Here is a 14,420-nt window from a genome sequence, read left to right as displayed (position 1 = left end):
TGCATGGGTTTTAATGCAACATCCAGATTAAAATATAAAAATCTAGTATACTGAACTCACCTTGTTCATTTATTGCTGTTCTTGCCTCCTTTGCCATTGTGAGACTCGGAAGAGTCATGCATCAGAGTTAGAGATGTTTCAGATCTTGATATATTTATTTTTTGTGATATTATTTTCAAGTTAATGATGATTTCATGTTTTTCTCTTGAGATTTAGCTTCATGTGAAGACAAATGTTTTGCTTGTTCTGAGCCAAAACTCAATTTTGACTTGTTTTTTCTCTCCTGAAAACAAGACCATAATAACATGAATAGCTTGTGTTTTATAAATGATGATATATGATTTTTTTTAAATAAAATTTCACAGATGTACATAGACTGACTCATAATCACTGCTTTCTGACTTTGTTCACTGCTTTTGCCATCCGTGCCAAAGCCTCTCAAATACAGCTGAAAAGCCAGATTGAAGTGTTTTGTAGTTATCGGTCACATATTGCTTGTCAACTTCGTACATATGTTGATGTAATTGCATCCATATCGGTGAAAAAATCTGTGTAGTTGCTATCCAAGAATAAATGTTAGCTTCGTCCTAGCTTTAGCTAGTTTATATATTCAAAATAAAAACTTATAGTAAACTATTTGAAATCAAGATGGAATGGAAAAACTCTTGTTCTTGACACTGTTCTTTATTTATTATTTTCTGCTGTGGAAGCATCAAATCGATACAGTGTTTTGATCTGACGGTATAATATAATTACTATACCTCAGTGATAAAATACAATAAGCTGAAAGGCTTCCTTAAAGATTATTTGAACTAAAGGATATTTACAGTAGACTATTAGTTAACCAAAAACAGCTCATCAACATCTTTAATAAAGAAATCCAATCTGGGTGATTTAGATCCATATAAAACATTCTGATGTTATCTGTGCAGGAGTTCATCGAATGATGATCATTATACAGCCTTTATGTGCTGGTTAACAATCAAAAATGTACATTTATCCAGTTAACAGATACTTTTACACAAAGTAACTTACAAATGAGAAAAAACAACAACTTCACACTTCATAAAAAATAAAAAAATAGCTAAAAATATATGCAATGTCAAATGTTTAAACAAGAGAAGCACAGCTAAGAAGTAATGTAAATGCAAAACAGAAGAGAGACAAAAATATTTAAAAAAATCATTTATATATATGATTTTATAAATTTTATATATTTTTGTTTTTCTGCTAATAAGCATTTATGTATGGTTATGGATCAACTGCTCGTACAGGAGGTGTGTGTGAAGGCTCAGAAGGTTTGTTGTTGAAGGCTCAAAACTCATTCCACCACAGTGGGAGTGTAAATTTTCTAGTAAGTGACATTAAATCTGGTCGATCAGTTCACTGACCCCAGAGAGCCTGTTAGGTGTTGATCCAGAAACAGTCCAGAATGCAAGCGTCAGAGTCTTGAATTTGTTAAGGGAAGATATAGAAAACCAATGGAGAGAAACCACTGCTGAGACTTTATTGTAAGGAAGGGCTTGAATAAAATCTTTATAGGTCAAGAGCAAGTAGAGGTGGATGGAATCATTAATCTTAGGTCGATTATGACTTTACAAGACGGCTTACTAGGGATGCACCGATATATCGGCAAATAATCGGTATCGGTAAACAAAGGCCTTCTGTTTTCTGTTTTGGAGGGATGAACACTGTTAAATTATACCATAGTTATTGTGTAAAAATGTGTGAATATTTTACTATAGGTTAGGGGTGGATCATTTTATTAGATGTATCTTGTAACAATATACTTCTATACTGTACTTAAATACTATAATGAATGAAATAGACTTCTTCATGGCTAGTGTTTGCATATATTTAATTTCATTGTGTAACTTACTTGTTCTACAGATCTGTGTACTAATGTTAAAGCTACTGTTTTTGACAAAGTTGATAACGTTTCTGACAGATAATTTCATGTTTTGTGTGTTTGCCTAACCGAATGTGCAATCCTGTCAGCAATAACCTGTCCGTGTTTTTTTATTTTTATTATTGCTGTCAGATTAAGTGCCGCTGATCCAGTGTTTCCAGATATTGCTATAAAAACAAATAAAAAAAATTATAATAATAAACCTAAATTATTTCAAATCCTTTGCAAATAAAATAAGATAAAGATATCGCTGACCCTAAACTGAAACTTCACACTTTACTAACTTTCTAAAAGTCAAATTGAGTGGAAAATAATTTTCTCTGAATACTCCTTCTTCACTCTAGCAGCATCTTGCAGCGATCATTTTCATACCGCGGATGCTAAACATAGCATTTTTATTGTTAATTATGTATGTCGGAATAAATCTGTCATGATACGTTTTTTTTTTTTTTTTTTTACAAAAACTAACTAATGTGCAATTGAGTTGTATAGAAACATTTAAATATTAATTTGATTGTATCTGAAAATAAACAGCAGTTGAATAAAACATTTCAGGTTTTTTTGTAAAATTTAACGTTTTATATTATAGCAATGTGCCAAATGAGAGGCGGCTAGACATTTTTTCATTTGTTATCATACATTGCTTAAGGTCTTGAGGTGAGCAATTTGGCAAAGAATATTCTGAACCACCCCTTTAATTTGCTGTAAGCAAAAAACTGAGAGGAGGAGCATTAAAAAACTCCCCCTCCATTAAATATTCAGTTGTAAAAATTATGTCGCAATACTAAGGAAAGTCAGCACCTGGACTTTAATAAAACCATGGTATGGGTATTGGCAGATGTTATTCTGAATAATCGGTTATCGGTTGAGAAATGTTGTATCGGTGCATCCCAAGTGCTTACAGACTCTGAGGAACCCTCATATCCAACGAAGCATAAACATCGGTCTCTCTGCCCGTTTCAGCCATCACCCTTCTACCTGGATGAACCGCCCGTCTAACCTCGTGAACCTCAGTGGACTGCATTATTTCAGTGTTAACCATCTGGGTGGATGGATGCATTGCCCGTTTAACCCCTTGAGCCTCCATAGACTGCATTATTTCAGTGTTAACCATCTGGGTGGATGGATGCATTGCCCGTTTAACCCCTTGAGCCTCCATAGACTGCATTATTTCAGTGTTAACCATCTGGGTGGATGGATGCATTGCCCGTTTAACCCCTTGAGCCTCCATAGACTGCATTATTTCAGTGTTAACCATATGGGTGGATGGATGCAGTGCACGTTTAATCCCTTGAGCCTCCATGGACTGCATTATTTCAGTGTTAACCATATGCATCGCTCCTTGAGTTTGCAAAGCCACTTTTGGTGGCTGCTTTTCAACAAGAACTACACTCTGGTAGTGCTGTGTTTCACGTTTGGCAGAAGCACCAGAGCCTTTCTTCTCCTCCATCAGCAGGTTCTCCTGAAGGCCTAGGACTGGGCCGGACGTCACCAGCAGAGTAGGCTGGGCTTCCATCACATAAATGGGGGAGGCAGGCGCATAGTAAAATGCAGGCTGCTGGACTAACAGGGTTTGGTTAGGCACCACAACTTTATCTTGGACATAGACTCCTGTTGAAGACATACTGCTGGTCTGCTGCGCTCCTGAGGTGTGAATGATGGCGGATGAGGTCGCTTTCTCCTGAGACTGTAAATTACTAACTGACTCTTGTATGTTAACATCTTTGTGTGTGGTTGGGAGGACTGGTTTTGAGGTCACAGGGACGTTCGTGCTGATTTTAGTCTCTATTTTAGAACCTCTACAGATTTCAGCCAGGGTTCTGAAATTTAGATCAAGGTCATCAAGAAAAGCTAAGTCGTTGTCTTCGTGTAAGAGATCGCAGATGTCCTCAAATGAGCCCTTGTATGATTCCTGACCCTCGTAGTTGTAGATCTTTAGACTGTCTCCCGTGTCTTGCTTCTTAGTCAAATTACTTACTTTCTGTAGTATCACAGGAAAGAATGTTCCATTTATTGATACAGAAACCCTTCACCCATTCATATACACCAGTGACCCAAAAATACATTTCTACATTTTTTAGAAAATATTTCTAACCGTACATACTGCATTATGGAATTTTCGATTTATTTGACTATTGCCATGTTATTACTGCATATATCTATATATAATTGTATGAAATTTATACAAACTAACCTAAACATCATTATGTATGTTATATATGTTATACAGTCTTATCGTGGATTGGAATGAATTACATTTTGTTAAATTCTCTGAATTTATAATTAGCATTACTCAAAAACAGTCTAAAACAAATAAATTGTACATTTTTATAACAAAATAAATTAATTTGGTAACACTTTAGTATAAGGTCCAATTCACACTAATAACTAGTTGCTTATTAGCATGTCTATTATTAACATATTGGCTGTTTATTAGTGCTTATAAAGTACATATAATGCATGACATCCATAATCCTACCCAATACCCTAAACTTAACAATACCTTATAAACTATTAATAAGCAGCAAATAAGGCGTTAATTGAGGCAAAAGTCATAGTTAATGGTTAGTTAATAATGAGAATTGGACCCTAAAATAAAGTGTGACCATTAATTTTACTTGCATAAACTTTTACATTCAGATAAAAAAAATCATACATTGTTCATTCCGCAATGCTTCATCAATGCGCATAAATACTCATATACATGTGCATGCATACATATTCAAAAATTCAGTTCCAAAAGTGTGTGAGATATGGGGTAAAATATGTTTTACACTAGCATACCTTCATACATAATTTTACAAAAAGTATTTTTGACACCAATGGTGCTCCATACTTACCTGGGTCCAAAATGACTGGAATATGGAACTTCTGGTGAAACTTTTGTATTTATTTTTTTGTGAATGGTTGTATCTTTTAAAATTAATTTTTGACGTATGACTTAGAATTTATTGTGTATCTCTTCCAGGTCAAAATGAACTCAAATGCATTATGAGGGTTAAAGCTTTCTGTTCTGGTGCTCTTTCATGGCATGCTGTGCAAAATATGCATTTAGTATTTGGAGTCTTCCATATGCATTTTGCAATATTAATGTTGAAACATAGTCGATTAGTTTATTTTGATTATATGATTAATTGTTAGTTTACATTTAGTTATGAATACTTATGCGGTGTAAAACTGATACTTACTTGAGAGTAGTAGTTGCCTAAGAAACCATCAGACAGTGCAAGCCCGTCAAACATGTAGTCTTCAAATCTGCTGTGTTCTTCTTTTCTTATTCCACACACGTACCGCCCATCCGTCTGGTGATGGTATGCACTGTCACGCTGGTCATAGAACGAGGTCCAGTGTGAGCCTTCTGCTCCACATCCACCATCCTTTACTCCACCCCATGTCTGAGCTCCTCCTACTGCACCCACATTACCGCGATTGTGTTCCTCCACCTCCTTTGAAATCTTCAAGAGAGCCATTTCCTGGGGGACAGAATACAGCATGCTTTTATATCTGCAGGATCATAGACTAACTTCCTAGTTACATGCCAAGTATGAGTAATCATCTTTAGCAAGAAAATAATTTTAGCAAATTACTTCAACTTTATAAGCAACTGCAACACAATACTATTATTGTTCAGCATAAGAATTATGGATATGGATATGAGCAATATGTATAATAGAAATGAAAGACAATAAACCTACTACTGTCTACAAAAAAAAAAAAAAGAAAAGAAATCAAGACTAGACCATCTCAACCAAAAACCGCATTAATGATATTTTTGTTTATTCCTTCCAGAACAGCATCTGGTAACAATCCTTACTTAAAGCCACCAAAATGGAAGAAAATCTGCACATCAAAAGATCATCTATGGAGGAGGTAACCAAAGCAAACTCTCGTTTCTTGAGCACATTTTTTATCCCTCAATAGATTTAGATCACCCAAAGAAATTTTTGTTTTGATTGAAGTCTCTGAACATAGACATTTGGTTAATTTCCCTTGAACCTCAACAGATTTCAGCTGAAAAATACTTACAGAAATTTGCTTTTAATTTTTAAATAAAGACTATTTGTATAATTTTAAAGAGTGTTGCCAACGTATCAACTTTGTAGCTAGATTAAGCGACTTTTCACAACCGTTTTTTTAAATTTATTAAATGCCTAGTGTCAAATCTTTAGGGTTTGCCCAAACCTTATTTAGTATCTGAGACTCGCTGGAACTGTCGGTATGGGTAAATGTGGTTTGAAGGACAGTGAAAAGATTGGTAATGGAAAAAAAATACGGATATGGAAAAAAATTATAATAATAATAAAGCAGCATTAAACTTGAATTGTTTTGATACTTGAAAACCCATTTTCGTCTTTGTCCCATAAATAAATAAATAGCCTATAGGCACGTGTGTAATAACAGATGTAGCAGTTTTTGATCTTGACAGTAGAGTTTTTCTGCTTCACTCTCTATTCGTCTAACACAAACATGCACAAGAAGTGTAAACAAAATATGATAAATAATAAATGACTAGAATAAATAATAAACAACCGCAATTAACAGAGTCCAAGTTTAGAGTTTAGAACACAAATGCTGTTGATTCTGTTCAATATAAAACAACAGGTAAAAAGTTTAGAAATGTTCAGTAACATTGGAGATATTTGATATGTTGCTTGTGTTGTTTTGATGTTGTAGTGACAAGATACAGGCGAATTAGTCATTATGGGCCACATCCGAAGACAAACAAACCAAAAATCTTCTTATAAAGTGTTAAATTCATCCAAATTTCATAGAAATGTATTGTTGTAGGCATTCCTAGATGACGCACACCAAAATACCAAAAATTAGATTTGGGGGAACTGAAATATTCAGAGGAAAAATTAATTTATATTCTTCCCTGTACAGTTCAAAAGAACTTTCAAACTTTAAATTAGTGCTAACGTGTCCGATTATCACAAAATTTGGTACACAGCGTAATGTACACGTTCTAGTTATCCACCACACTTCATATTGACCAGCTATTATAAATTCAAAAGTTGAGACACTTTAGTCTCTAAACATTAGCTTTTAGACTGTTGCTCTACAAAAACACTAAAAGCACACAACAGGCAATGCTGAAAGAAGAAAGAAAAGGCCTCTGGAAGATGTGACATGTCATACAATATCTGATTCTGAACTTCCCAAATCCGTCTCTGTTCAAATTCTGCCTTGTATGGAGGGAGAGAGAGGCAGTGGTCTACCAGTAAAAATGATACAAATTTAGGACCAAAAGTTTTTCAGATCAAGTCTGGGGAAAAAAGTTCAGAAAAAGTTCAAGTATGTATGAAGGATGCTCAGGAGACTACAGACAGTCATTAAGGCTAAGAGTTTTCCGACTAAGTATTGATAGCTGTGTAGTGTGCTGTATGAATATTTTTTGGATAATAGTAATCCATTACATACCATTCTATCAAAGTTATCTAACATTATCAAGATTAATTTGTTCTGACACAGTTTAACTACAAGTTCTTGTCATTTTATTACCATCTTCTAAACTATAGAGAAACTGTGATAATGTAAAATGTTGAAGGTGTCTGAATAAATTTTGGTTTGACTGTCTATATAATAAATTAAGTTAACCAGCTAAGATTATACATACTCTTTTGGTTTCTGTATCCAATATTTGAAAAATTTACAAATGCAATGAAAATATTGGTATCGGTACTCTGTATCGACAAGTACCAAAAATATCGGTAATCGGTATCGGGCGAGTACTGGGAAAAGTGGTATTGGTGCATCCCTAGTCACATACCTGGTCATCCCCCTGTCCTTCAGTGTTATATGTGATAAGATGCTCTCTAGTATCAAACGGCATGGTCTTGAAATCTCCAGCAGCTCCTGCGCCTCCACAAAGACAGAAGAGCAGCAGAAGTGGCACCACTGCAAACACAGTCAACATCAGTCATCAGTCTTCATTCTTCCACAACCGCACACAACACATTCATATAGAGCCATGCAACAGCAGCTCACAAAAAAATCTAATACACTAACATGTGTTACTTGTAATATGTAGAAAGAAAGAGAGCTTGGGTGTTTGCACTCACACAGGAGCAGCAGCAGTCCCAGCAGCATCAGAAGAACACCAGACGCTGTAAACGTGGAGACGATCTTTTTGGGCAGGCAAACTTTAGCTGCGTTACACTTGCAGACGTCGATCTGAAGCTCCTGACCAGCACAGATGTTCCCCTGCTGGTCCCACACGTCCACAAACACATGGTACATGCCAGGCCACAGTGTCTTCTGAGACCTGAATATCGCTGTAGTGTCTGAAAATATGATTTTAAAGAAGATTGGCACATGATGAATGACATTACATAAATCCAATATTAAAATCAAATCTAACATTTTTTTCTAAATTGTAAAAAATGTCAAGGTGAATCAACCTGCTGTAGTAACTTATATTAATGTTACCTTCTTAGGCCCTATTTGTGAGATGAGGTAATGTGATAATTACCAGAGCCTGTGATAATGTCTAAAACTGTGCATTCTTGTGCTCAAAGATTACTGTATTTCACTTTCAATAAAACATCATGAAAAAGTAAACTCAGGCTGGTAAGTAATCTTCCAATATCTGTGTCTCAACTGCTCCAATTGATTAGACCAGAGGTTGGTAAAAGAAAATGAAATGAGAGGTATAAATATATAGTAAAGCATTAATATATGAGTATGTTATAGCAAAATGCATTAGAATGGTATTCTTATGCACCCTGGATGCCTCCATCGATGGGACTGGATGCTGAATCCAGTTACTTATTCACTAGTCTTTAACATGCTTCTGAAGTTAACATGCTATAAAAAATGCATGAAAATACTATTTTTAACCTTTATATGAAAACATATATTTTCCCAAACAAGTAAAAAAATAAACCTTTGAGGTCGATATCTCCAAAAATCGCGGTTATTATTATTATTATTGTTAAATAAGTGTTTAATCTGCATTTGAATCCCTTTTCCTCTTATGTCTGAGTTCGACTGGCTTTACAGTAGTTACTTACTGATGCTTTTTTATTGCATCTAAATGCAACTCTTACGTGACCCTTCCTTCATGCATCGGTATCTACAGGATCATTCTCATGAAGGGATTATGACGTGCTGCATCTCGGTTTACAAGCTCAAATCTCTAGCATATTTTTATGGATCCTTGAGCTTCAAATACGGGACAAAACATATCCCATACATGAGCCAAGGATGAATTCCAGTTATGTTTATTTCAAGTCTGCATTTCTCAGTTATTCTCTAATATCCCATGGACATGACATATAATAACATCCCCATGAGTTCATATATCTCGGCTTTAACAGTCTATGACGTTCCACAAGTGAATACGATGTGGCCACCATTAATTACCATTGAGAGGCTCGATGCTCCAGGACTCCTTTGTGCTTGTGGTGTCCACTTTGAAACCAAAGGGTGCTCCATTGGGGAACTGGTCTCTGTCCACAGCTGTGACATAAATCACGTGATCCTCAAAGCACAGCGTTTGAGACTGACGGATCAGCACGGGACAGTGGTCATTAAAGTCTTTTACTTGAATGGCAATGGTTCCTGTTGCAGTTTTTGCTGGGACATCTGTAACAGAAATTGCAGCACATGAAACCATACATTTTTAAAACTCTTTTGCTTTTTTTTTAATAAGTGCTTTTAATAATATCCATTGCCAATTCTAACTGTTTTACATACAAATGATCAATGCTGGGTAGAAAAACTGTAGTTAGTAACATAATCTGATTTAGTAGTCTAACTACTTTTATATTACTTTTGATAACTAATTTATCACAGAGACTTGAATGTGCTTATTGTGTACCATATTTATAAAAAAATAACAACAAAACTGATATAAATATATATAAATAAAATATGTGACCCATGACCAGAAAAACAGTCATAAGGGCAATTTTATTTTTTGGAAAATTAGATTTATATGTCATCTAAAATCTGAATAAACCAGCTTTCCATTGATGCATCATTTGTTATGATTGGACAATATTTGTCTCAGATACAACTATTTGAAAATCTGGAATCTGAGGGAGCAAAACAATCATTGAGAAAATCATCTTTAAAATTGTTCAAATGAAATTCTTAGTAATGCATATTACTAATCAAACATTTAGTTTTGATATATTTACGGTAAGAAATTTACTAAATATCTTCATGGAACATGATCTTTACTTAATATCCTTATGACTTTTGGCACGAAATAAAAATGTGTAATTTTCACCCATACACTGTATTGTTGGCTATTGCTACAAATATACCCCAGAGACTTAAGACAGCTTTTGTTGTATATAATATATACTCTAATTACACAAGTACTTAATTAGTGTAATTTTTGGAATCTGATTACATAAACCAGATTATATGTACTCAGTTACTACCAGCACTGAATATCACCACTGGCTCACTTACCATTAGTGATGCAGATTATCTCAGCGTAATATGTGCCATTGATCAGAAACCTGGACTCATAATCTGGTATTTTATTGAGTCTTATATCAGCCGTCCTCTCATCTATAATCAGCCAGTTGTCAACATCTTTTCCTTTTGCATACCTAAAATGAAAGAAATGAGTTGTTTTATTTCATTATCTGAAGAAAACCACATCCTTGAGCATGTTTGTAGAATTCCTGTAGTCTCACCTCACGTTAGTAGCAATTAGGAGCGTGTCGCTGTCTATTGCTGCGTAATTGGTAATGATTTTGTGTAAAATAGTGGTGGTGCTTTCTTCCGAGATGGTGATGACTTTGACGGTGGGTTTGAAGCGAGGGCCCTCAGGCTGGTTGACCACACTGACGTGGATGGTGTACGTCTTGCTCTCTGTTATGACTACTGAAGAGTGATACTGTGCCTTGTTAGCAACAGACACCTGCAGCTTGATTTCCTTCAGCTCTTCATAGTCCAGCTCCTGTAAAAGCAAACAAAAGATGAAAAGCAGGAAATGGGGGCGGGGTGCAGGAATGTAGCAGATTTTCCTAAACTTTTTTTTAATGTTTTGAACAAAGGCGTGTTTCTTTTAATCCTCAAATGAAAAGCCCACTGCATTGATTGGGTAACATGTTCGCTTCTGAAATAATAAAACTCTGAACCACGATTGTGATTACAGTTTCTGAGATCAGTTAACTGTGATTTAATAATTGTAAAAAATGCAACAGGTTTAGGGCCAGATTTAGTAAAAGCTTGTGCCAGCGCAAACCATCGCTTGGTGTTAAATTGGTACTGTTTGTGGGATTTACTGAAAAGACGTGGACGTTATTTTTGCACCTGAACTGCATTTGTAGAAGTTTCACTTTCAGATGCTAAATGTATGGAGGAGAGAATTCAAATGATTCACACAAAGCGAATTAACTAACGTTTGTGTACTTGTGTATTACTAGTATTTGCACCATTATATAATGCCCCACAAAAGCATGTCTTAAACTATTTAGCATTTGAAAGGCTTGCAGTTATTGTTGTTGGGGGCAGTAAATCACACCCCAGGAATTTACACGCCTATGAATTTTGTTGATGAACATGAACATGTACGTCTACTGACAAACCATTGCAGCTTGAAAAACTAAACACTTTAAAACTTTAATCATCTGAAAGTGGAAGTTTATTGCAACACTTTATTTAATTGGAAAATGTTTATATTGATGTTTTTTTTTTGTTAGAAATAAATATATAGGATTCATATATATGACTGTTTTTTGAGCAGTCGTGAGTTATAAATTCAAAATAATTTAATTAAAATCCATTCATTCCAATGGGGTTAATACTGGTAATTTTCACATTATATGTTCCTATAAATTTTATAAAATTTTTATATATATATAAACAAAAAATTTCTCATCAGTATCTATCTACTAATTTTTTTATTTATATATTTTGGGTTGGTGTATTTGCAATATATTAAAAAAAAATTCACATTCACTCACAAATGAGAAGTTGCTGATCAGATACAATATTGTAGCAGTTAAAAAATATTAAGTTGTTACTGTTTTATAAAATAATTATTCTCTGGGTCCAATCGGACCCGGAATGCAGAAAAAAGGAACGTTAATGAATGAATACATCATTAATGATTTTGAATGCATCATGAGGTTTAAGTATGTTATTTTTGTAGGTATTGTTGTTTGTAAAACGTGGGTACAACAGACTTTGAAAATGTCAGTGAAAACTTGCACTTATTGCAGTCATTATATTTGACTTCTCTGAGAATGATGCTGTTTCCTCAAAACAGCAACAACTAAACTGAGAAAATATTAAGTGTAGCCTCAGTGCGGCGTTTGCTTGGATAGACACCGAATTCTTTCAGTGCCTGGTACACAGCTGTGATAAGGACGGTGCTAAATTCCAGAGCAGCCAGCACAGAAGCATTAGATATCCCAGATCAGTAGAGCAAAACCAAGTTAACAATGTCCACAATATGCATGGAGAACCACAGCAGGTTCCTCCACAAGCTTCTATGAAGCAGATTTCTTTTCTGTTGAAACAAGACCAGTGTCCTCAGCTTGCACAGATTGTAGTGATTAAACATTTGCCTGTGGACTATTTAGCCCATGAGCATATTTCAAATCTTGCACAAGCTGAGAAACTGCCACTGAGGAAAAGGCAGTGCTAAAAGAGCTAACAATGCAGATATGATCTATTAATCTAACATTCACAAATGTTTACAGAACAAGCAGGAACCCATTGTGCCGTAGTTTTCTCTATTTCTGTTTTATCATGTGATAGAAAGTCTGAGGCCTTTCCGAGCCGTACGGCTGACTCGTCAAAATCTGCGGCCTGTTATGTCTCAAACTAATATTGGTGATGAGACAAAATTCAATGCCATCAAGTTAGCTATTTTATGATTTCCTAAGAGTTTGACTGTTTTGCTATTGCAGGGGAATTTTAATATTTTTACATAGATAATGCAGAAAACAAAACTACATTTTTTTTTAATTGTTGTAAACACTTTTGACCTGATTCAGCATGTGCATGGACCCACACACAAACGTGGACATAGATTTAATCATCAGTAGGGGTATAAACTGTTCATCCAATGTTATTAAGGATGGAGCACTATCTGATCACTTCTGTATTTTCTGGACAACGGGAGAAGCTCAGTCTGCACTGTTGGCCACCTGGTGCAGGACCCCTCCCGTAATTCGTGGTCAAGAAGGGTCTGCTCTACTGCTTCGCACAGTGGTGGGGGGAGGAAAATTGTTTCTAGTAGTTCATCGGACCAAGGTAGAGATAGTCGCCAAACTGGCCCACTCTTCTCCAATGGCAGGACACCTAAGCATGAAAAATAGTATCCAAAGAATACGGGATCTGTTTCACTGGCCCAGTATGGACACCGAGGTCAAGCAGTACTGCCAGACTTGCCCAACCTGCCAGCGGACCACTCCTCAGTGTCCTCCCCCCAGCCCGTTGATACCACTACCCATCATTGCCAGACCTGCCCAATGATGGGTAGATGGGTAACAATCCCTGGGGTTACCTACCAGGTCCATTCCAATGTGGACGAAGGGCACCTCAATGATGGGTAGTGATATCAACGGGCTGGGGGTAGGACGCTGAGGGGAGGTCCGCTGGCAGGTTGGGCAGGTCCCACTACCCATCATTGAGGTGCCCTTCGGCTGCACTGGAATGTACCTGGTAGGTAACCCCGGGGATTGTTGGATGTGGCCAGAGAAGCCTGCGAACAGCAGCCCATCCCACACAGAACTGTGACTGAGCATGTACGGGAGATGAGGGAGCGAATCAAGAGGGTCATGTCTCTCGTAAAGGAACATCTGGTGGAGTCCCACGCACCCAGCAATGGATATACGACCGACCTGCCCAAGCCCAGGAATTTCAACCAGGTGAGCGAGTGCTTGTTCAGGTACCTACAGCCACATCTAAGTTCCTGGCATCTTGGCAAGGGCCATATACCATTACAGAGAAGGTGAGGCCAGTCACCTATCGGGTTTGCTAGCTGAGTCAACGGCAGGAGCAGCAGCTATACCATATAAATCTCCTGAACAGATAGCCTGCTCCACCAGAACAAATGGCAGTCCTCGCTAGAGTTGAACCTCCGGTCGTGGACATGGGGGACCAGTTGTTAGTGAACAGAAGATGAAGCTAAGCACCCTGGTCAGTCAGTTTGTGGATGTGTTTAGAGAGCTCCTGGGATGGACCAGTGTGATCCAATATCACCAGGCCCGACCTCATCATCTGGCAATGTCCCTAACGGGTACATGAGGCTCACCGGCAGGCTATCGAGGAGGAAGTTTAAACAATGCTAATCGAACCATCACATAGCCCGTGGTCCAGCCCTATCATTATGGTCCCCAAACCAAACAGCACTCTCCTCTTCTGTAAAGACTTCTGAGATCTCAAGCTTCGACAGATACCCCATGCTCCGAGTGGATGAACTGCTAGAGCAACGAGGTAGGGCACGCTTTATTTCTACCCTGGACCTAACAGCCAGCCAAGGCAGAGTCAGTGTGACCAATGATACACCGCTCCCAGAACACTCAACGGGGAACAC

At 36.8% G+C, this 14,420-nt stretch overlaps 1 protein-coding gene across 3 annotated transcripts in view; it reads right to left on the bottom strand.

Moving 5' to 3' along the window:
• Window positions 1-665: 665 nt before the first annotated feature.
• dsg2l (desmoglein 2 like) overlaps window positions 666-14,420 on the bottom strand; it is a 35,631-nt gene continuing 21,876 nt past the window's right edge. Inside the window, exons 8-15 of one of the 3 annotated variants that reach the window (XM_052548097.1) lie at window positions 10,564-10,829; window positions 10,334-10,476; window positions 9,275-9,496; window positions 7,972-8,193; window positions 7,680-7,807; window positions 5,098-5,382; window positions 3,207-3,890; window positions 666-3,134 (exon numbers count right to left, since the gene is read on the bottom strand). In XM_052548097.1, the coding sequence (XP_052404057.1) occupies window positions 2,808-3,134; window positions 3,207-3,890; window positions 5,098-5,382; window positions 7,680-7,807; window positions 7,972-8,193; window positions 9,275-9,496; window positions 10,334-10,476; window positions 10,564-10,829 (2,277 nt within the window). In that variant the 3' untranslated portion in view covers window positions 666-2,807. Of the gene's footprint in view, window positions 3,891-5,097; window positions 5,383-7,679; window positions 7,808-7,971; window positions 8,194-9,274; window positions 9,497-10,333; window positions 10,477-10,563; window positions 10,830-14,420 lie in introns of all 3 variants that reach the window. The other 2 variants (XM_052548098.1, XM_052548096.1) reach the window with 2 other exon arrangements.

Source organism: Carassius gibelio, chromosome B2 (assembly GCF_023724105.1).
Source record: "Carassius gibelio isolate Cgi1373 ecotype wild population from Czech Republic chromosome B2, carGib1.2-hapl.c, whole genome shotgun sequence".
Lineage (NCBI taxonomy): Eukaryota > Metazoa > Chordata > Actinopteri > Cypriniformes > Cyprinidae > Carassius > Carassius gibelio.
Note: the sequence above shows the minus strand (reverse complement) of the source record. Positions and strands in the feature narration are given on the sequence as shown.